This window comes from Prorops nasuta, unplaced genomic scaffold, assembly GCF_024137725.1.
Source record: "Prorops nasuta isolate Cenicafe-Biocafe unplaced genomic scaffold, Cenicafe_Pnas_1.2 PNAS00020, whole genome shotgun sequence".
Lineage (NCBI taxonomy): Eukaryota > Metazoa > Arthropoda > Insecta > Hymenoptera > Bethylidae > Prorops > Prorops nasuta.
In genome coordinates this window covers 1318846-1344153 of record NW_027116817.1, presented here as the reverse complement: position 1 = coordinate 1344153, position 25308 = coordinate 1318846, and the positions used below count along the sequence as shown (strand labels likewise).

The following is a 25308-nucleotide window of genomic DNA, read 5'->3' as shown; positions in this document are numbered from 1 at the left end:
TATGGACTCGCGGTCAGACAGCGTAACCGTTAAAGACATTGTTCACGTAGAAACTTGACACACAACTGACCGCATATGCTTGTATCATACGATTGATATTGATCGTGGTTGTAGTAGATTATAGCAGAAGGACCAAAATAATCTAAAAGTTCAATTGGAGGTTTCAAATTTCCAAAGGAGTCGAAATACTTTACGTAATTATTACGTTTAACGTAGGCAACCCAATGTGTACCAGAACCTTTATCTTCATCAAGATTCACGATTGCACACTCATTGCATAGTACGGTTTGCGGTAGAGATGTGCGCATAAAAACTCCTCGAAAATGTGGTATATCCTGACATGCATGTAATAATTGAATATTACTAGTAGCTCCAGATTTCGGGAGGTTGCTTATTTTTTTTTTGCGAGGTTTTTTTCCTCCTTTTCAAACCCTCTCCCCTTCGTCCGTAAGGGGTTAGGTATAAACCATGTCCACGCCTGCCTTCTATTACACGATTGTGACGCTGCATCTCTTCCAATTGTCTCTTGGATGCTTTCGCATCGTTTACAGCTTTTGTTATACCTGCTGCGCCCCCAGCTAATGCGCCCACTGCACTCAACAGTGGGAGCAGAGGTAATAAACCCCCCCGTTTTTTTTTTGAGTAAATTGCTTTTTCCTCAATAAACCTCCTCGTTTCTTCGGTACACGAATTTTTCTTTTCTTCATGCTTCTTCCATGCACTTGTAGGCCTAAGCCAAGTTTTCGTTTTACATTCATGGATGCCCAGACTGCTGCTGCAGCTGCTCGTTCACGTAAAGATGAGTCACTAGCAGTGATACGTTTTCGTGCACGCTGTGCAAGAACTTTATCAGCCTGGTGACGTGGTGGCAGATCCTTATATATTGAATATGCGATATCGTGTTCACGACAGGCTTCGTCTAGAGGATTTATACCAGGATCACCACGTGCTAACCGTTCTCGAAGTCGAGTACCTGGTCCGCAATAATTGTAGCCAGGTATGTGTACTTCGAACGGTAATTTATTCAGTATTTTATTGAAAAAAGTTCCACAACCGTAGCTTACCATGTGGAACTTTCTTTCTGTTTCTCACACAGAGTTTGCTGACAAGCCCAGCAATCTTTTATTGAAGGGAGCGGTCCATCAATGTGATCTGTATTAGGTAGATTATGATGTTTAAAACACCAGCGATATTGTTGTACTTCAGGATCTGCACGAATATGTTCAGGCAATTTATTCCAAACCTCTTGAATACTACGCGGAAAGTACTTTAAAAGTAAAATTTTCGGTATGTATTCAAACTGCTCAGCGGTTAATACCTCCAAACTTGACACATCTAACACTAATAACGGCATGATGAGAACTGATCAAACAATTCATTTCATTCTTATAAATAGGTTGTATGACCACAGAGTTTTCAGTCATGGACTTCGTAAAGCAGCCGCTCGGTATTCGTGTTTCTAATATAGATTACCGAACAACCGATAAATGCATGAGACGTCACGGACCTCTACTCCCATCAACCATACGCTGTATAGTTTGTGGCCCTTCAAATTGTGGAAAAACAAATGTATTGCTGAGCCTTATAGAAAGCCCTCAGGGTGTGAGATTTGAAAACCTATACGTTTATTCAAAATCGTTGCAGCAACCAAAATATCGATACTTGGAGCGACTATTATCGGACAATGAAGAAATTAGTTATTTCCAATTTTCTAATAATAGTGAGGTTATAAAAGTAGCTGAAGCACTACCAAATTCAATTTTCATATTTGATGATGTTGCAACCGATAAGCAAGACAATATAAGAGACTACTTCTCCATGGGTAGACATTCTAAGATTGATTGCTTTTATCTTTGTCAGACTTATGCAAGGATACCAAAACATCTAATACGTGATAATGCAAATTTTTTAATTATTTTTAAACAAGATGGAACTAACTTAAAACATATATATGACGAACATGTAAATACAGATATGGCGTTTGAAAAATTTTATGAATTGTGTTCAAATTGTTGGAAGCGTGATTATGGATTTTTAGTAATTGATAAAGACAGTGCAATGCAAAATGGACGATATCGAAAGGGTTTCAATAAATATGCTGTGATTAAAGAGTGATGTTAATGGTCAAAAATGTTAGTTTAACCTTGAACGTTGAACAAGTCTATATATTGAATAGAGAATAGCTTTACAAAATGAAGGAGAAAAAGCTTCTAAAGAAGATTGCTGAGGCAAGTGAAGTAATTCGTCAAAAATATCGCGCACTCAAATCAGACAGAGTAATGATGGAAGACAGTTTAAATGAAACTTTTAAACCAATAGTTGAACCATTAAAGAAGCTCACCGAAAATAATCAAGCAATTTTCGTTGCACCGAAACATGAGATGAAAATGGAACCTATAAAGAGATCTCTCTCACACGAGGAATCTTTCATAATTCCGATGAAACGAAGAAAGTCTTATCTCACATCGACTCCACAGCGGAAAGATTTCATACGCAGCTCCAGAATTAACGTTCAAGGTCATTCATCGGATGATGAGCAGGAATATCCACAGTCGCACGAAACACAGTACCTTTCTCTGGAAGATGATGAAGAGGAGGAGGAGGAGGAGGGGGAGGGGGAGGAGGAGGAGGAGAAGGTGAAGAAGAATAATGAATATGGCACGCAAGATTTAGCGAGACAAATAGAATTACCTGTGCATACATCCATCGAGGATGTAAAAGATGCTAATCGAAGTACGATAAAGTCTGGTTCAATTGCATCCAAATATATAGAATTGTTGACGAATAATGCTAAGGATAAAATTGACAGTAATTTTGGAGTTAAGTTAGATAAAGTGACGAATAAAATGTGGCTTGCGAAATGTGCTTTTAATGTTGATGATTACAGTAATTTTATTATTATCGATAAGGAGTATTATCCTGGCACGAAAGGTCTATTTGAATTGATCTTCATGAAAGAACCTAAAGATTATACTAAAGATGATTTAGACACATATAAAAGTGTTCTTTCTCAAACTAATGTGCACAGAGCAGATAATATTAGTACAGGAAAGCTTCGTGGGAATAAGGGACATAAATGGAAGAAAATAATTAGTTAATTATTTCCACCGAAGACAAACCTTGTACAAGGCAAGGGATATATGCGTGTTAATAATAATCCCGTGAGCTATGTACATTGGAACGATCCAAACGAACTGGTCGAGCGATTAAAACTATTAATTGCATCATCTGCTGCTGGTCATACGAATCACCATAATGAGATACAGTCAATAATTGAGGAGCTCCATGAAGAAGGTATCATCTTATAAAAGAGATTGCAGTTTCAAGATTTTCTCAGTTCAACGTACTACTTCACTATGACGATAAATAAATTTGGAGCTGGTTTCAATACTGGTAAAGTGAGAAATTATTTTCACAAAATTGATGATGATACGTTAAAGTTTGATAAATATAAGAATGCATTTAATGCCAAGAAGAAAATAATTTCAAACTTGGGATCTGATGTTACTGATGAGACAAGTGCGGTGAATATCAGTGTTCTGATGAGTAATTTGACACCACTGCGAGATAGCTTTACAAAAGAAATGAATGAATATAGTGTGAAGCTGAATGAATATGCATTAAAATGTGAAATTCTTGAGGAAAAAATGACAAATCTGTTGAAAAAACGTATCGACGAAATTGATGAAAGAATCGAAAAATTGAATGATAAAATCGATCATAATAGTTACAAATTGGCAGGATCTAAATAAGAGAAGAAAGCGTTATTCTATATAAAAGAGATTGCAGTTTCAAGATTTTCTCAGTTCCACGTACTACTTCACTATGACAATAAATAAATTTGGAGCTGGTTTCAATACCGGTAAAGTGAGAAATTATTTCCACAAAATTGATAATGATACGTTAAAGTTTGATAAACAAAAGAATGCATTTAATGCCAAGAAGAAAATAATTTCAAACTTAGAACGTGATGTTACGGATGAGACAAGTGCGGTGAATATGGCTGCTCTGTTACGTAATTCGATGACTGTACGTGATAGCTTAATGAGAGAATTGTTTGAATACAGTGAGAAGCTAACTCACTATTACCTAAAATGTAACATTCTTGAGGAAAAATTTACAACTCTAATGAAAAAAATCGATGAAATTGATGAAATTGGTATAAGAATCGATAAATTGGTTGATAAAGTCGATCATAATGATTATAAATTGGATCGAAAAGACAAGGAATTACGAAATGATATGATTGTTGGATTGAAAATTGTTGTAGAATATTTCTCTAATCAGCTGGCAAAAAAAGATTTTGCAAATGAGAAGAATAGAGAAGACGATATAAATTATGCCTTGAAGAAACTTATACTACCGCCAGTGCTTGATGACCTGCTGTAAACATAACACGTAGTGGAATAATTATGAGTAGTGAGGAGAAGAAGCAATTGGTAGAAGAGTTGCATGTGCCTGCCAGACGGAACTTTTTACGTAGACGGGTAATAATACGAGGCTTCGATGACCTCTGGCAAGCAGACCTGGTAGACATGAGAAACTATGCAGACGCAGGCTACCACTACATTCTCATAGTTATTGATGCATTGTCGAAATATGGCTGGGCAATAGCCCTGAAAACCAAGTCAGGCAAGGAAGTGACAGCTGCATTGCTGAAAATCCTGAAGAGTGGGAGATGTCCGAAAAATCTACAGACCGACGATGGCAAGGAATTTTATAATAGTGATTTCCAATCGCTTATGAAAAAGCATGGAATAAATCATTACTCAACATACAGTGTATTGAAAGCAACCATAGTCGAGCGTTGGAATCGAACGTTGAAGACAGAAATGTAGAAAGGATTTACGTTGAATGGAAATTACAAGTGGAGAGCTATGCTACAACAACTGGTTGACAAATACAATTCAAGAAAACATCGTACTATAGGAATGCGTCCAGCCGATGTGAAACCTGAACATGCTAATAAGCTCTTAGCAACAGTATTCAGTAATATAAAGATCGTTGGTCGTGCCAAGTTCAAAGTCGGTGATTTTGTACGAATCAGTAAATATAAGAATGTATTTGCAAAAGGCTACACACCAAATTGGACAACTGAAATATTTGAAATTATAAAAGTGCAGAAAACAAATCCTGTTACATATTTACTAAGGGATTCTAGTGGTACAGATATATATGGTGGATTCTACGAACATGAACTTTTAAAAACTGCTAATCCTAATGTATATCTAGTTGAGAAGGTATTACGTAAGAAGGGGGACAAAGTCTTTGTAAAGTGGTTAGGATTCAATAATACACATAATTCATGGATAAATAAAAACAATATTTTGTAACATACAATTTATTAATAAAGAAGCAATTATTTAATCTTCATTTAAATCTACTTCACTTAATTCTATTTCATTTATCCTATAATGACCCCATGGTAGAGTTGATACAGTACCTTGTACAATATAGCGCTTATCATCATGTGGACTGAGAGAAATTTTTTGCTGTACAATTGAATAAACATTATGCAATTTTGAACGAATTAAATTTTGATTATGGATATGAACAGTAAAATTTTGTAAGCAGTCTTTATAATCTTCAAACGTTATTTTTCTAGCGATAACGCAACTCTTAACGCCCTTAGCTTTTTTAAAAATTTTATCTTGTATTTTAAATGTATACATTTTCGATCTCAGCCCAATAAACTCAGTCATAATTCTCCCGTTATTCTCATCTATCATCAAACCAGGCACTTTTTTATTTACTAGAGGTAAATTATACTGGTTATTAGGCGAATAATCACTAGTATCGAATCTTGAAAGATTTTCTCTCATGATCGTGTAAATGTCATCGCATTCGATACTGTATATCAAACTATCTGTATCGGTATACAATGCTCTACATTTACTACCAAACGTTGGAAGCATATATTCATAATGGAATTCGTATAAACATGTTTTTGAAATATCTAGAATACTCATACCTACATATATAGGTTTATCAAATTTCGCCGTTAATTTTTTTAATTCTATCGCAACCAAATTTTCGTTGAATATGGCGCTACTGTGAAAATTTGGTTGGGATATCAATGCTTCTGCTCCATATCTTCCTTCCCACTTACTAACTAGCCTCACATCAACTCTATTTCTTACATTTTCCATCGTCTTACCGAACACTGCATTGTTCATTAGTTTGAAAAGATTTTTCTCAAACTCATTTTTAGATGCAGCTCGCAAACGTGTGTTTAAGTCTATATATTTGTTTAGCCAGGCAGATTGCTGGAATCTTAATCCGCGATGGATACGTTTCAGTACCATTCCATGACGAATACATTGTTGTAAAGCCCGATAATGTATAACATAACGCTCCTTATTTTCGACAGTTGCAAGTAGCTTCTTCTGTCGTGCTCCGGGCGGAGCCTCACGTACCGGACAAAATGGCAAGTCAGAGTGATTATCATGAAGTACGCTTGGATACTCCAAGTCTACCTCTAAAATAAAACCCTCAGATGAATCTATAGGTATGCTAGAGATATCAAAGTTATTAGTATCTTCAATCCAGCGAAATCCATGAGTAGGTAGAGCTTGACACATTGCCCATCCGTATAGATTATTTACATCATAGTACATTAAATATTTGCTTGGTTTTGTTGAGTCATAATCATTCATATACCGATTGTTTGCTTTTTCATAGCGGTGAGAGCACTGACTCAAACCACCACGTATTCCGCGTTCTACGAAAAGCAACATTTCAACATCAGTGAAAAGTTCCAATTTTATTCTAGTATATTTAAGCATTGCATCCCAAGTGAAGCCTGGGAGTGTAAAATAATGTGCAGGATCCAAATTATAATTTTCCATGCAGCTATCGCGAAAATTTTCAAAAACGTCTGTCAGTAATAATACGTCAGTTTTTAAATAGAGATCGCTGTACTCCCCAAGTGTTTGTATTTGAAAATTGATCCATACCTCCTTAGCATGATTATATGCCTCTTCACTAATATCACTGTCAGTTAATTTGTTATAGAATAACTTGCGAGGCGGTAAAGCATTTTCTTCCAGACGATTCAGATTATCTACGTAATCATAAGGAAAAATACCTTTTCTTGTTAGTAGATTAAATTGTTCCGTATTTAAATTCGAAAATTCTGACTCTAAGTTTTGCAATTGAGATCTCTCCAAGTATGAGCTCAATTTGTCTAAACTTGATGCAAGAAATTTAAATGAATCAATAAATCTGAGCTGAATATTATATTTCCGTATGTATTTTGTAAATGAAATATACTTTTCCTTATGTACAGGTAGCAGGTATACTGAACCCTCATACATGTTTGCGATCGCATTGAAGATGAAATGTGCATCGTAATTAGATAAATTATGAAAAATTACTGGAATAACGTGCGAATCTTTATAGTTTAAATTACAATTGTTGTGAGAGGGTCCTCTATATTTACCTGTTAAATGATCATGATCGCGAACACGTATTTGATTTGGAAGAAATGGCTTTTTACATATATGACAGTCGGGATCATTGTTATGACGAAAATTTTCGCTAATACTTAGCGTTCTCATAGGCACTACAGTCTTTAGTTTTTCGCTCGCTATGCTAGCAATTTTATCGAGTTCTCGCACAAACCATTCTATACACTCGAGTCCACGATATGATTTATAGGTTGAGAGCGATGAATCACGAACGCTTTTAAAATAATATCCTACACTAAAGGGTAAATGTTTTTGATAAATACTACTATTACCGCTCGTTTCATTCACTTTCTCTAATAAACATTCAATGTCTGCATATACGACGAATGGGGTCCTCTCATTGTTCTTGTCATTTTTAAAGGACACCCAACGGTCCTCTTCAGGTAGCAGTATACGGACGTTTATATTGAGCTGACTGCAATCACGTTTATGAGATTGAAGTTTATCCTCATTGAAGAAATAGTGTAAACATCTAAGAGAAAAATCATATTAGTATATAAACATTAAATAAAATTATATTAAAATATAAACAGTATAACATACCGATTACAAATAAGATGAGATTGTTTTTTTCGAGTCAGTTGTTTCTTTAGCAAGCGAGAAAGATTCGTGATACATAAAAAATGTGCTGCACCTTGATGTTCGAGAAGAAGAAGATTCGCATGTCTCGATTTCTCACATTTTGTGAGTTGAAGAGGTGCAATAATTTTATTCTCCTGCCCTTCCTGCTCATCCACCATGGTGAAAACATTAATCGACACATCATTATCTTCTTCAAATTTAGGTATCTGCCTTAATGTGGTTGGAAATGTTATACTTCTGACGTTGAAAACAGATTTAAAATGGGGGTATGAAGATTGTCGTTGTGGGTTTTTAGTTGAAATAGTCGGATAGAGTGCAGCCGTTACAGCCCATGCAAAACATGTATTATCATCACTCTGTATGTTTATCACTGCATGTTTGTTCTTAATATATTTTGGAAGGTCGATTCCACAGCCTGCATGTAGTGGATTATAGTGATTAATATTCACAATTAAATTTAATATTTTTTCCAAAGCCCACCCACTATCACGCTCTTGAAATTCACCTAATTTTGTTAAAATTTTATCTATGACGTTTGTTTTATACCAATCACTAAAAGTATCAGTCTTGAATAAAATCACATTTTTTGTGGAAATATGTTTGATATCACTAATTTCCTTGCAAATAAATTGTCCGTTGAATACCATATTTATCTTAACAGCGCTTACTTTACTGAATACTTTGTTCATGTAGGATTGCAGCATTTCTGATGCTGCCAATAGAAAGTCATGTGGTTCGATATAATTAGTGTTTATTATCATACCACTACACATTCGACTTTTAAATGATGAATCAAGATCTTTCCAAATAAGCTTTTCCGCATTAATGCCCGCTCCAATTGAATTTTTATTTTTCGCCGCATGGAGAAGTAACTTTCGAATACATTTTATTTCTGCAAGATTTTTCTGTATAGCATCTGGAGTTGCATTCCGGTTGGATTCTCTCAAATCTCGAATATAATCACGACACTTGCAAACCCACTCGTGATAATCATGCTGAGTTCTTAAATCGGGATTCTTAAGAGCGTGATTTGAAGAATACCTTTTTTCTCTTGCTGCTCTGATTAATCGACACTGTATCTGAGCAATTTCCGTAAATATTTTCTGCCTTGCCCCTATACGTGCATTGCGGCTAGCAACTCTCAATTTTTTAATGTAATCGCGACAATCACGTACCCACTCACGATATTCATCTTGGCTATTTAAAACTCTATTTAGAAGCGACATCGTAGTTCTTTCCGTTTAAATGATCAGCGTGAAACTAATGAAAAATCTTAGATGGAGAACCCTTCAAATAATCAGTCTCCGAGACACTTCAGTAACATAAATACTTTACGGATCAGGTTTCGCGTTGAAGTAAAAAGAATGCATTCAAGTTTAAAATATACATATATTCTAGATTTTTGATTCATACATATATTTCATATAATATACATTTCTCAGTGCGCATATACCTTCATGATTCATGCAAATAGGAAGTTGTGAATTATATAAACCATCTTCTAAATTATAATTTCCCCACACATATTCATCTACATTACTAATTTCTAAATCACAAATACTCTTTAACCAATTTAACTTTTCCACCCCTTTTACAAAAACCGTATCCTCATATACATATTTTTTTATAATATCTTTATATTTATAATATGGTGAAAAACCATCCATCCAATTTAAGCCATGATGATTGAAAAAGATTGAACTGAAAAAGAAATTCCTTATTCATTGAAAATAATAATTCGTTGTTTTTTATAAAATATACTTACTCTGTTTTCTTTTTCTCCTCTTCACTTAACCAAGTATGTGGAAAGGGGGGTGAAAATAAAATATGATGCACTTTTAGTTCTTGTAAAACGGCAAATTCTTTAACTATAAATGTCTTATCCATTAAATGGAATCCTTGAAAATCGACGAACGTTGGGATCATCATGTTAGCGTTTTTAATACTAAATTTATTACACTTTGCCGTTATTTTAAATATATTCTTTTTTTGTTTCTCTAAAGTTTTCCCCTTCTCTTCAAACCAAGTATTTCAATTCTCCCACTATCCTTAACTATTCTCTCTTTGGACCAATGGTGTTTCTAAAAGTGTCTGGTTAGTCACCTCCCACCACAGACCAAATTTTTCACATCCCTTACAGCATTTAAAAGATCTTGAGGAGCGTGTAGGGTAGTCTTCAGTTCAGTTCTAGCTTTAGAATATTGAATACTACTTTATTTTTTCGCTCAAGTTAGAAAATGTTCAGTTTAAACAGTATCACCCATATAATAGATATTGATGGATTTATGGTGAACAAGAAAATAGTATATAAAGAAGTAGCCATAAAAGATGTAAAAACTGATTACACATATTACGCCTCGTTTAAAGTGAATAACACATTTCATGATTTAAGTATTAAAGATCAAAAAAGTGCTAACTATGTGTATAGAAATGTACATGGCATAGAATATGGAAATATGGGTTTTGAAAAGTATATACAAAGTGAAATATATGACTTCATAAGAATTGTGCAACGAGACTATATGTATCCAGTAGTTGCATACAAAGGGGGCACTATAGAACGTGATATTCTAAATTTAATGGGCATTGAATGCATTAATTTAGAATATTACAAGTGCCCCAAGTATGACAATTTAAGGCAACATTTTACAACTTTCAACCTCCCATGCGAACTGCATAAATTAAAATTCAGTGGCAGATCAGGAAAACCAATCCACTGTGTCTACCAGGAGGTGGATGTTTTCGCAAAGTGGGTGCGAAAACAAATAGAAGGTAAATAATAAAAATTAAGTTCGCAATTTACTTGATATTAATAACTTTTTTGTATGTTTCAGAGTCTGTTATTAGCTGAATGGGCTAAATATTAGTTTAATTTGTATTAGTTTTTTATATAAGTTTAATTTGTATTAGCTTTTATATAAGTTTCATTTGTATTAGTTTTTATATAAGTTTCATGTTCGTTTTTAATTATATGATAAATTTTATTTAAAAGACTCTTTCTTTTCCTCTACTCCTATTTCCCTTAATTTAATCTGTAAAAAACAAAAAAAAAACAGAAAAAAGGAAATAAATTTGACATGATTTCACCTATTATTCTTGTAATTATAGGAATTACTTGAGAATTCTGTCTATACGCTAAATTAATAACCATTTGATACTGCATATTTTTTCACTTTATATTTATCGACAGCTTGTATAAGAAAAAAGGAATCTGTATCCAAGGTTCAAGAAAGGTACAATGTGAAATTAAAAGAAGGACCCAAGGAGGAAAATAGTAGGAGGGAATAGAATGGGTATGTGGAGGGAAAAAGACCCTTCAATGGTGTAGAGGTAGGTTGAGAGGGAAGAAAAATGGTTAAATGTGAAATCAAGTTAAATGGCGGGTCCATAGTAGGAAAATAGTGGGAGGGTCTAGGATAAGTATGTGGAGGGAGAAAAGACCCTCCGAGGGCAGGACTAAGAAATCAAAAATGGCAGTCCGTAAGATGCTTAGGACCCCTAGCGGTGTAGCTGCCCCAGTAATTTTCGTGATCGCCACCTAGTGGAGAAAAAAGAAACTTTTTCCTCCACCAACTAAAATACAAAAAAAAGTTCTCTGGGTAACTGTCAGGATAACTAACCATCCGGGCCCTAGGGTGATGGGAGAGGGGTAACCCTTAGGGAACTAGTGGACCCGTAGGATAACTAACCATCCGGACCCTAGTGACATGGGAGAGGGGGTAAGCCTTAGAGAACTAGTGGACCCGTAGGATAATTAACCATCCGGGCCCTAGGCTGATGGGAGAGGGGTGAGAGACTCTAAGAGAGAAAGAGAGGGTGAGAGGGATCTCTCTCTCTCTCTCTCTCTCTCACTCCCCATAGCCAAAGCATTTCCTCCGCACACCCGCACCCCCCTCACCACCATATCACAGGAACCCAAGACACTTCCCCCCGCACACCCGCACTCCCCTCACCACCGTGTCACAGGAAAACCCAAGACACTTCCCCCCGCACACCCGCACTCCCCTCACCACCGTGTCACAGGAACCCCCTAGCTACCACTACTAAGATAGCTAACGCTTTTCAATTTTATGCTAAAAATTAATGTGTTTAGTAATCCGCAAGAATTGACTTGATAGAAGAGAAGGACGAAAACGCCTCCTGGGTAAATGAAAATAAAGAAATGAAAACGGCGGGGAGAGAGAAGAGAGAGAGAGAGAGACTGTGACTATTGGTGTCGCGTTGATGGGGGAGGGGGGAATGCATAGGCAAAGCGTATAGGAGCGTATAGCCCTGCCTTTCTCCATCTATTACTCGCGCTTTATCTAACTCCGTCCAATGTTATGCGTCGACCCCCCCACGCGCTATCCGTCCTCTTACGGTCATTTCGAGGCTGGTGCGCCTTCGGTGATACACCCTGTATAATAGGAAAGTCTATGCTTTTAATTACCAGCACGCTATTATAAACTAATGTTGTTGGCGAAATATACAAACAACACTATTAATAATACAGAATAAAGTCCATGACATAATTCAATTGATATTCACATAGGATATCTTCTATAATTTACTAAGGAAGTTGTATTCATATCTGTTAGAATAAGTACAATACTAAAGAGAGCAAGGATATTGATACAAAGTTTAAAGCAATAATAAAATTCATATAGCATAACAACAATCGATATTGACCTACACAAAATATACTCAGCTCTATTAATTTTGAAATTATCCAGCTACATTGAAGCTATTGTGGTTTGCAATAAAAAAGGAAATAGCTGTTTCATAAAAATGAGTACGAGCAAGGTAATAATTAATTTTTTTATTTCATTAGTTATATACTGTATTAATTTATATAATTATTAAATGTAGGTCATAGTACATCGCAAAAAGTATTCAGAAATGAATAAAATTTATTTACAAAGAGTCATAAGAAATAAAGTACGGCAGCTCAGTAGAAAACAAAATAATTATAATGAAACTAAGATGAATACACAAGTTTTAAATTATCAATTCCTTCATACCAGCACATTACATTTATCTCCTATAAACATTTATTCGGAAACAGATCACACATATAATTACAAATCATTACAAATTAATCAATTTAAGCCTAAAGATTGTCAAGATTCATTTTCCTCAAAATTGACAAGTTGGTCTCTAAAATTTCATGTGTTTCACAGTTGTTTTAATAACTTACTTTTTATTTTTAAAAATACTCAAAATATTAGTAACGATATTTGTGCGAAACAGTGCCTCAAGTTGGCTCCGAACCTGTGGTCAGAAAGGAAGGCCTTATTCTAAAATAAAGTATTCAAAGCCAGGTTAGGTGGTAAAAGAGTTTTTATTTAATAAATAAAATATATACAAAAGTTTACAATATTTTTACAAAAGAACCGCTAAGTTAAAAATGATCGACTTCCTAGGGAATTTGTCGTCGTCAAATTCTAGGGAATTTCGGTAGACGAAGTTTCCCAAGAACCCCAGAGACTAGAATTCCCCAGAAAGGAGCGCGGACTTATAAGCTCCCGGACTGGACAATTTCCCTAGGGTATTCCCTAGTAAAATCCCCAGCCCCGGGAGGAAGCGAAGTTGGAGAAGTGGTTTTAGGGAAGGGGAAGTCCCCTTGCCCTTCGGCCGCCTTCTCCAAGAGCTCTAGTGGCTCCGAGCCACCCCAACCCCTAGGGTGAATTCTACCCCTCCCACTACCCGACTCGTCGAGAGCCCTGGACTTGGGGGTCGGAACACTGGGTCCGAGGTAGTCCTCGGAGGCAGTGTGGAGGGGAAGGAGAGGGTTGAACTTCTCCCGGGCAGTCCCCGGAGAAATCTCCCTTAAGGAGGGAGGAATGTGCCGCAGAGGGGTAGTCCCCTCTTGGTTGGCAGTGGGTGGTGGGTGATACTTACCAAAGTATGCTCCCAAATGAGTTCGCCGGTGGAGGCGCTCTTCAAGATGCCGGTGAGGCGTCAAAACACAAGCCGTGGAGGCGTCAAGGTATGCTGCTGTTGCTGCTGTCACACAGCTGTCGAGCTAGTTTGGGGTGCGATGGGTCCTTATCAAGGACCCATCTATATAATTACGCGACACTAATCTTGCCAGCGAGAGAGCTGCCGCGGGCGCTGGCCACCTAGTGGCCAAGCGCGCAAGTAGTGTCGCTTCGCGGCCGCGACGCGCCAGGGCCAGAAGACGCGCAAGCGCGCCGCGGGGAGAGAGACAGATAGAGCGGCTAGACGCTGTCGGTCTAGCCGTCTATTGTGAGCGCAATAGAGATGGGAGATATAAAATGCGGAATCTACTTCGCAACATTTTCTGTTCCTCCCAATCTCGAACAAACTCCCCCCGTTGACGCGATGGCGTCAAAACAAGGAAGAAAGAGTGTAGTCAGTTTAAACCAGATTTATTTACAAAAAAAAAATAAAATAAAAGATATAAAAACAGATAAGGACGAGACGACTATTTACAGGGCTTCATTTGAAGCTTCGCGGAATTTAATTCCAGGGCCGGAGTCCACCGGAGTATAATTTTGCCCTGAGGGGCCCAGGCCTTCCATCTCCGCAGTTTGAGGGCCGAATAGAGCGGCACCTCGATCGTCTGCCCGAAGGCTCGGACAATAATTTTTTGCGCATTGCGCTCGATTTCCCTGGCGCTGGGATCGTCTAAGACTTTCCCAGCCCAGTTCGTCGAGGCAATGCGCTTCTGGGCGGCAACCACAGGCCTCCGACGTCGCGGGTTCGATGGTGGTTTCCGCGGCGTTGGTGGTGGTGGCTTCTCTTTTTGCCCCGCCGGGAGAACGTGGCCGAACAGCCGTAGAAATTCCGCTTCCTCCCGGGGGGCATGCAATTCGAGGACATCGTCCCCCTCGTCCTCGTACCCTACGCCCAAGAGGTGGGCCCATGGATAGTCCGCCATGATCAATCGTGCTGCACCAAAAAGGCAAATGATGAGTACGAAGACTCAGTAAGTATCGAGGGAGTTTTGGAAGAAAAGACATGGCGGAGATCATAAAGTGTTCCTGAAGGTTTGGAACAGGAAAGAGGACGACCTGAAGAGTCCCAGGACGCCCGAGAGAGGAGGTGGTAACCTGAAGAGTCCCAGGAAACCAGGGAAAGAAAGTTTAAGCAACCTGAAGAGTCCCAGGAAGCTTGAGAAGGAGAGATGACAACCTGAAGAGTCCCAGGATGCCGGAAAGTAGGGTGAAGCTAGACCCTGATACGACCCAAAGTGAGGGCTAAGAGGGGAGTTTACAGAGTTGCGAGAGACTCCGTTGAATCTCTTTTCTCGCGGTTTTAAGGACAGCTACGCGAGCTACTCCGTCCACCCCAGGAACTAGTTTGAGAATCCGCCCCAAGGTCCACATACGGGGAGGATTGTTAGGTACTTTGACAAGCACCAAATCTCCTTCACCGAATTCCGAGTTAGAGTTCTGCCATTTCGGTCTATGTTGCAAAGTGTGTAAGTATTCGGAAGACCACTTCTTCCAAAAGGTCTCGGTGATTCGATTTACGGTTTGCCAACGATTTAAGGATGATTCTCGTAAATCCAAGGTGGATAATTCAGGTGGGGAATTTAACGCCCGTCCTGACAAAAAATGCCCCGGAGTGAGTACGTCCAACGATTCTGGATCATCATGTAACCGCGATATAGGTCGTGAATTTAGGCAGGCCTCAATCTTAGTCAGTAGTGTGGTCATTTCCTCGAAATTAGGCACGAAAACTCCGAGGGAGCGTTTCAGGTGGTGTTTCATACTTTTTACAGCACTTTCCCAAAGACCGCCCCAGTGGGGAGTAGCGACCGGAATGAATTTCCACTCGATTTCACGGATGGACTCGATGGGTTGAGCGCGGGCGGCTTCTAAGGCACATCGGTAGGCGCGTTTTAGTTCCGCGTCCGCTCCTTGAAAATTAAGGCCGTTGTCTGAGTACATAACGGCGGGTTTTCCACGACGAGAAATGAATCGAGACAGCGCAGCGAGGAAGGCCTCGGTATCCAATCGAGAAACGAGTTCCAAGTGAACAGCACGGGTAGATAGACATACGAACACTGCTACGTAACATTTCATGGATTTTGCGTTACGACCGTGATGCAATTTAACCAAGAAAGGCCCAGCATAGTCTACTCCGGTGTGTTCAAAAGTGAAGCTTCGCGAAACCCTAGCGGCAGGGAGTGATCCCATAAGCTGGTTACCGAGTTTAGCGCGTTCGCGAACACACGTGACGCACTTGTGAACGCATGATTTTACTAGATTTCGCGCATTCACGACCCAAAACTTTTGTCGCAACGTAGACAAAGTTAGTTGGAGCCCCCCGTGAAGTGTATCTAGGTGCGTTTGCCTAATGAGTATGGCCGTTAAGTGGCAATCCGGAAGAATAATGGGGTGTTTCATTTGTTCAGAAATTTCGGCGTTCCGAAGCCGCCCCCCTATTCTTAGGATTCCTTGTGAATCAATAACCGGATGTAAGGAAAGAAGCTTTGACCGCGACGGTATACGTAACCCATGATTCAAGGCTGAGATTTCGCTCGCGAAGTGTGTTCGTTGAACAGCCTTTACCAAGGCTTCAATCGAACTGCGAATTTCCGATGCAGACAGGAGGGAGTCCTCCCATTGGCCGGTTTTCCTGGTCCGCTGGACAAATCGAAGAACATAGGCCATAACTCGGACCAGTTTAGACCAAGACGAAAACTTATCAAAAAACCAACACTCAGTTGTGTCGAATTGAGCGGTTAACGCTACCTTCCGACTTTCTTCCGCGGTTTCAAAGACCTGAACGGGATTTGCGGTGTGCTCACGGAGAAAAGCAGGCCCGTGCCACCAAAGTGAGTCCTCTGATAACTGTTGAGCACTGGTTCCTCTTGAGCACAAGTCTGCAGGATTCAACTTAGTGGGTACATGATGCCAGCTGGCTTCCGATAAATGCGTTTGGATATATGAAACGCGATTAGCCACAAACGTCTTCCAATGCACAGGTTGCTTTGCTATCCAGGCTAAAGCGACTTGCGAATCCGAATAGCAACGAATCGCATCACAACTCCCGACCAAGCTTCCCTTGACGTGAACCAATAACTTGACTAGAAGGGCAGCTGCGACCAACTCCAGACGAGGGATTGAAGTGGTCTTGATCGGAGCGACCTTTGTTTTGGACATTACTAAATGTACCGAGAGGTTACCGTCCTCATCAGTGAGGCGTTCATAAACGACTGCGCCGTACGCAAGTTCTGAGGCGTCACAAAATCCAATTAATTCGCGTTTTCCAGTAGTAAGTGATTGTCCGGTCCACCGTGGAATCCGTAAAGTCTGTAAGTCTCGGAGATGCTCATAGCACTTGAGCCATTTTGACTTAATAGGTTCAGGAATTTCTTCATCCCAAGAGAGTTTAAGCAACCAGGTGGATTGCATTAACTGCTTTAGAGTGATGATTATTGGAGAAATCCATCCCAATGGATCGAAGATCTTAGCATTCTCTGATAAGAGGATGCGTTTGGTTAGTACACCAATGTGTGAAGGAGAAACACGGAAGCGGAAGCTATCATCCCCGTGATCCCAATATATGCCCAAGACTTTACTTGATCCAGCAGGATCCTCAAAGAAAGAATGCAGCTCGGTAGGTTCAAGCGGGGAAGACCCCGGTTGATTGAATGCCCATTTGCTTAAGGAGAAGCCCCCTTTTGCCAGTAGAGCGATGAGTTGTTCCCTGACCGAACTAAGTTGCTGTAAGTCATGGGCCCCAAAAAGTATATCGTCTACATAAGTAGAATTTAATAGCACATCCTGCGCGAGAGGGAAGTTAGCTCCGTCCGTGTAAGCTAATTCGCGCAAAACTCGCGAGGATAGGAAAGGTGCCGGTCCAGTACCGTAGGTCACCGTGTTGAGTTCGAAGGCCTGAAGCTCACCGGAATCAGACTTCCATAAAATGTTCTGATACTTGCGGTCCTCAAAACGCACAAGAATCTGTCGGAACATCTTAACAATGTCTGTCACGCCTACATAACGAAAGGAACGCCAATTCATCAGGATCCGCGTGATGTCCTGTTGGAGTTTGGGTCCAATGAATAGCGTATCATTAAGCGAGACGCCAGTAGAGGTTTTAGAAGATGCGTTGAATACAACGCGAATCTTTGTTTTCTGGTTCTCGGTCTTAAAAACTGCATGATGAGGCAGAAAGACGCGAAAATCAGAGTTCAAAGGAACAGGAGACATATGTCCTAACACTTGATACTCCTGTAAGAATTGAGAATAACTTTCAGCTTGTTCTGGAGAGGTTTCCAATCGCCGAAGTATTCGTTTTAAGGTTTTCTCTGCTACCCGAGAGGAAGAACCTAAGCTGTGCTTCTCGATGTCGGATCGAAAGGGTAAAGCAACGACAAAACGACCTGAAGAGGTGCGTGATACCGTATTCACAAAATGTTGTTCACAGAGGGAGTCCTCTGTGGACATGGGTTTGACTTCCGGAACTTCTTCCAGTTCCCAGAAGTCGCGAAGAGTTTTTTCTACCTCAAAGCAATGATGCACCGTGACACTATGAGAGCGACCAGCCTTGGGTACGACCCCCGAAACGATCCACCCAAAAATAGTCCGCTGAGCAAGCAACGTATGATCAGGAGAATGCATGTACGGGCCTTCCATCAATGCTGCAAGATAGTCTGCACCAATGAGCACATCAATTGGAGCCCTGGTTGAAGCGAAGTTATCAGCCAGATCAATTTTGCTAAGTGCTGGAAAGGACGACGGAGAATAAGTCGGAGGCATATACTGAGTAATCCTTGGTAAGATCAATGCAGTTACGTCCAACGAGACACCGTGTCGTGATAGAGAATGAAGCGTAATCTGTACCTCTGCTCGAACGTTTTGAGCCGAATTCAGAGAGACGCCATGAATGGTTGCGTTGACACGTTTTCGTGATACCCGTAGTTGTTGAGCTAGATTTTCCGAAATAAAGGAAGTTTCGGAGCCCGTGTCAACTAAACCGCGGACTATAATACGAGAACCGTCATGAGCTTCGATTCTGGCAGAAAAGGTGGCCAAAAGCACTGATCGGGTGTCGGAAACACTAAGATGTGTTGTAGTATTCGAGCTAGAGGGTTCTGGCTCGGAAAAGGAGTTGACCGCGGGGGTAGACCCCCGTGCCTTGCTCCCCCCGGTGCCAGATTTGTCAAAATGTAATAAAGTATGATGCATTTTACTACATTTCCTGCATCGTGACGAAGAAGAGCAATTGGAGCAACTATGCCCGGGCCTCAGACAGTTGATGCAAAGATTCTGTGAAAATGCGAACTTTGAACGGGCCTGAGGGGTCAATGCAAGGTAGTCCTTGCACTGATACAAGAAATGGTTACTACCACAGTGAGCGCAACCGGTACTATTCACGCTAGTAGCGTGTGACTTCAAGGATCTCCCCGATTCCTTTTTGGAAGTTTTAGGTTTGTTACCTAATGATTGCAAAGAGTTAATGTGACGCGTTAGAAACTCCGAAAATTGAAGAAAGGTGGGATAATCCTTGCTGCTTCCCAGATACATCTCCCAGGCCAAGCGGAGGGTGTCATCCAGTTTGTTCTTCAGTGAATGAACAATGATGGGATCCCAATGATCGACGCCGTAACCCATAGTTTTGAGGGCGTTGAGCGCAACCGTGACCGAGTCCCTAACTTCCTTGAGAACTTTAAAATTGTCACCCCGAAGCGTGGGTACTTGCGAGATCTGGTCCAAGAACGTATCCGTAATCATTCGTCTGTCAGTATACCTAGCTACTAGAGTGTCCCATGCTATCTCATAGTTCTCGGAGGTGATCGCTAAAGATTTAATAACCGTAGCCGCTTCACCTTGCAAGCAAGATTTTAGATAGTGGAACTTGTCTCGCCCGGAGACATATGCCTTTTCATGAACAATGGAACTGAATGTTTCATAAAAGTTGTTCCATTCTAAATAATCCCCGGAAAACTTCGGCAAATCGATAATTGGAAGCCTAATGTGGTTCATTTCGCCTGAAGGCGCCGTGGGACCTGATGCTGGCATCGCCTGATTGGAGCGAAGTTCATCTAAATGTCCTAGGATGTATTCTTCCGCGTCACTATGGGCATCAAGGGCCGCTTCATACCAGCTTTCGGTTACGTAATCCATTTTCGCTAATTCAGCCGGTTTAGTATGAGTAGTGATCTTAACGTGAGTTTTATGCAACACCTTAAGCCACTTCTCGACGGCCGCAAGCCTATCCTCCAAGAAAGGGAGGGTGAAGTTGCGTACTCCACGTTTCTTAATGTTAACGACCAACCGAACGAATTCATCCCGAATCATGGGCACGTAATTGATCGCTTCTAGTAATTCCCCTGAGCTAGGCGTAGTCATCTTGAATCTCTATTCCAGAACAAACCACAATCTTACCCCAGTCAGAATCTCCAACTTAAAGACACTGATGCACTTCGAACGTTTTTTGCCGGAAATCCGGCTCGAAGGACCAAAAATTTGTGCGAAACAGTGCCTCAAGTTGGCTCCGAACCTGTGGTCAGAAAGGAAGGCCTTATTCTAAAATAAAGTATTCAAAGCCAGGTTAGGTGGTAAAAGAGTTTTTATTTAATAAATAAAATATATACAAAAGTTTACAATATTTTTACAAAAGAACCGCTAAGTTAAAAATGATCGACTTCCTAGGGAATTTGTCGTCGTCAAATTCTAGGGAATTTCGGTAGACGAAGTTTCCCAAGAACCCCAGAGACTAGAATTCCCCAGAAAGGAGCGCGGACTTATAAGCTCCCGGACTGGACAATTTCCCTAGGGTATTCCCTAGTAAAATCCCCAGCCCCGGGAGGAAGCGAAGTTGGAGAAGTGGTTTTAGGGAAGGGGAAGTCCCCTTGCCCTTCGGCCGCCTTCTCCAAGAGCTCTAGTGGCTCCGAGCCACCCCAACCCCTAGGGTGAATTCTACCCCTCCCACTACCCGACTCGTCGAGAGCCCTGGACTTGGGGGTCGGAACACTGGGTCCGAGGTAGTCCTCGGAGGCAGTGTGGAGGGGAAGGAGAGGGTTGAACTTCTCCCGGGCAGTCCCCGGAGAAATCTCCCTTAAGGAGGGAGGAATGTGCCGCAGAGGGGTAGTCCCCTCTTGGTTGGCAGTGGGTGGTGGGTGATACTTACCAAAGTATGCTCCCAAATGAGTTCGCCGGTGGAGGCGCTCTTCAAGATGCCGGTGAGGCGTCAAAACACAAGCCGTGGAGGCGTCAAGGTATGCTGCTGTTGCTGCTGTCACACAGCTGTCGAGCTAGTTTGGGGTGCGATGGGTCCTTATCAAGGACCCATCTATATAATTACGCGACACTAATCTTGCCAGCGAGAGAGCTGCCGCGGGCGCTGGCCACCTAGTGGCCAAGCGCGCAAGTAGTGTCGCTTCGCGGCCGCGACGCGCCAGGGCCAGAAGACGCGCAAGCGCGCCGCGGGGAGAGAGACAGATAGAGCGGCTAGACGCTGTCGGTCTAGCCGTCTATTGTGAGCGCAATAGAGATGGGAGATATAAAATGCGGAATCTACTTCGCAACATTTTCTGTTCCTCCCAATCTCGAACAATATTATATATTTGTCCAAAGATTGTGAAACGTTATTAAAAACTGATAAATGCGGTCCAATAAAAAATATTAGCAGTGGTCGTTATTATCACTTTGGTATAATTAATAGTGTAGAGTATATTTTGAAAGCACACAATATTATCTTGACTTCCAACCTTGAAATTGATATCTGTATAGATGGCTTACCATTAACTCATAGTTCAAGCAGTCAATTTTGGCCCATTCTTGGAGCTTTAGTTAACTTTCCATCAATTACTGAACCATTTGTTATTGCTGTATATCATGGATTTAAGAAGCCAGATAATATGTAACGTTATTCCCGTCAGTGTCAGGGGCCACTCACACTACGGGTTTTCTCATTACCTTCGCCCGTCCTTTTCCATCGGTATCAGGGCGCCAGTTGGTCAGTCGGGTGGCCAACAACCCTACGTTATCAATTGAGTATTCCGACTCCATTCTTTATGCATCTAATACGGCCCTGCGGCCATGCAATTGGACGGTAGCGGTAGCCAGGGTCGCTCAGTATGCTAGGTCGTGGAGAGAGGGGAGGGTTCCTTACGGAAGTCCGAGCCTCGCAGACCTATCTGCTGAGGGGCATATATTTATCCCTCACCACTCACACACAGGTGGTTGTGAGGAGTGCGGGAACATGCGATATCATTGCCAAGCATAGAGTTTGCCAGGAGCGGACCACCACGGAGGCAAAGTTTGCGGCCCGTCCAGCCATAGCGCAAGCCTATGGAATTACGGAGGGCACCGGGAACATTCCAACGGTCTAACTACTCCCCTGCACAACCCACTATGCATTGGCCGGTATCCAGTCGTGACGTACCTGCAGGCTGGCCTATAGCACACGCCTCACGTACGCGAACTGGCCCATGGCTGTCTGAGTGCCGCGTCACGCGCTCACCAGCACGCACGGACACATCAGCACAGTCCCATGGTCGCGTTCCGACTGACTGCTATGGCAGTCTGCGCAAGACATTCGCGCAGCCTGCTTGACGCGCGTAACCAGCGTTCAAGCCAGACTCGATGTTCTATCTCCCCTCCTCGTGGGGACTTATAGACACTGTCATTCTTTTAGGACTCCCCGAGGCCGCTTCTCCTTATCTCAGGTTGCCTGGGTTGTTTGGCATGGCCCTGCCTTACTTCTCAGGACAACCTGGACATTGTTTACTGGAGCGCCGGTCTTTTCATCCGGGCCTCTGCCTGTCAACGGGGTCTATCCTTCACGTTAGCTATAATCCACTCGTGAGCCTATTTCACGAGTCGGTAACGAGGGATTAATAATATCCACTGTTCGGTAGCTTTTATACTTTTTATTCGGTATCTCGCATACGTAACGGGGAACTTCGTTACAAATAATACTGAATTCTTACATTACCTGATTGAAGAATTGCTTCTAGTATCTGAGAAAGGATTTATACATCAAAATCATGTGTTTTACATAAAAATTAGTAAACTAGTTTGTGATGTACCTGCGAAATCCTTTATTTTGGGTATCAAAGGGCATAACTCTTACCATGGTTGTACAAAGTGTACAACAGAGGGTACTTTCATGAGAAATAGAGTTTGCTACCCAGATATAAATGCTGTTTTACGTACTGATGCTGGTTTTCAAAGTGGTATTTATGATGATTACCACAAAACTGAGACGCCATTAAATTTATTGAATATTAACCTTGTAAGCAAAGTACCATTAGATCCTATGCATTTAGTCTATTTAGGCGTTACCAAGAAACTGTTGCTTTTTTGGACTCAAGGAAATAAACAATTAAGAGCTAATAAGACGGAATTACAAGAAATTTCTGATAACTTGAAAGAAATGCGAACATGCTTTAGTAGTAAAGATTTTAGCAGGCTTCCTCGAAATTTAGATAATATTCAAAAATGGACAGCAACAGAATTTAGGCAATTCTTGTTATATACCGGTCCTATAGTTTTGAAAGGAAACTTGAATCCATTAATGTATTCTCTCTTTTTAGCTTTTCATTATGGAATCAAAATCCTATCGGCATCTATGATGTGTATTGATTTAAATGATTACGCTTAAGATCTTTTGAACTATTTTGTGGAAAAATTTAAAGAAATATATGGAGAAGAATACATTTCCCATAGCGTTCACGGGTTAATACATCTACCTCAAAATGTCTTAAAATTTGGAATATTGGATAGTTATAGTTCTTTTAAATTTGAGAATCATATGTCAGCAATTAAAAAGCACTTGAAGACATCACAAAAACCATTGGAGCAATTTATAAAACGTACATATGAATGTCAAAAATACTTATTGCCTAATAAAACAGACGGAGTATTTCCAGTATTGGGAAATGAATTACATTCTTATATAGAGCCATTGTGTAGCAAAAAACTAGTAAGCAGCTACGAGTATGGAAAATTTAATAATTTCGAAATCAAATTAGATCCAAAAAATAGGTAATGTTCCTTGTACAATGGAAGTTTAATGAGAGTGGATAAAATAATCAAAACTGTGGATAATGATGAATGTTTCTTTATTTGCAATAAATACAAAAAAGTCAAGCCTTATTTTCTAAAGCCTTGTAACTTGATAATTTTTAAGTTTGGAATTGTATCTGATCTTACAGAGAAAAAATACATAGTTCCCTTGAATGCTGTTTCTACAAAGTGCATTTTGTATAAAAATTTAATTATTTAATTAATATATTTATGATTAATATTGACCATATTTATATGGTTTTCTTATGTCATCTGGAGTAAATCTTCAATTGTATTAATTTTTAAAGTATGCACGTATTAACATTAATTGTATTCACATTGTTATTCCTTTTTATCTCATTAATCTTTTATTTTTTCAGTATCTGTATGCCGTCATTGAGTTCGACTTCCAAGAAGAATTATTAGTTTCTACAGTCCCAATGTCATGGTTGGATATGAAAGAAAGTAATACATCCAGTCTATGGCCAAATAAAAAAAATGGAAAGCAGCTGATAATGACAAACGCAAAACCAGAAAGTACTTGGTTGACTATTGAAAACGTAACAATCTTGTGTTAATATGGTATAATATTCTGAATAATATTTATTTAAAATAACTTTTAAGTAGAAAATTAGTATACTACATGAAAATATTTATACAATCACTAGGCTCGTATAAAGAAGCATTTTATAACGAACAGAAGAAGGCTAAATCTTCTGACACCGAATTAGAAAAAAGAAAAAGAAAAAGAAAAAAGAAATTGAATCCAAAATACAATAATAATGATTTTTGTTTAAATGATATGCCAGAGCTACCAGTACGAGCTCAAAAAAATACCTCTATTGATAATTCTGCATTTGGTAAAATATTTAAATAGTTAACCGTTATTTTTATAGTACAACCAATTGCACTTATTTCATATTAAGTTTCAGATGAATCTGATGTAAACTCTGATGAAGGTTTCGACATTTCATCTTTAACTAATAACATCAAAGGTACACGATGCTTAATAATTGTTGAATTATGGATTAAATATCAAATCAAACTAATAATATAATTTATAAGTGACTTTATTAGAATAACTATATTTTTCTGAAATAAAAATTAATAAATACACTATGTTCTGATTTAAAGTTACGCCAATGTTTCTTTGTAGATGTTTCAAATCAATTTAACAACGTGAAACCAACTGTACTGAAATCAGTACCTTCATACATTCAATGCAATAATAATCAGAAAGCAATATCTAGAGGTACTATTATTTTAAAGTCACTTTTACATTT

The 25308-nt window shown here is 39.8% G+C and overlaps 1 protein-coding gene across 1 annotated transcript; it reads right to left on the bottom strand.

Annotated features, from left to right (window-relative positions):
* Positions 1 to 15253: 15253 nt before the first annotated feature.
* LOC136780798 (uncharacterized) lies at positions 15254 to 18031 on the bottom strand. The gene is made up of 3 exons (XM_066739343.1): positions 17914 to 18031; positions 15772 to 15918; positions 15254 to 15642 (listed from the first exon to the last, which is right to left on the bottom strand). The coding sequence occupies exons 1-3, from the start codon at positions 18029 to 18031 to the stop codon at positions 15254 to 15256; spliced, it is 654 nt and encodes a 217-aa protein (XP_066595440.1).
* Positions 18032 to 25308: the final 7277 nt, after the last annotated feature.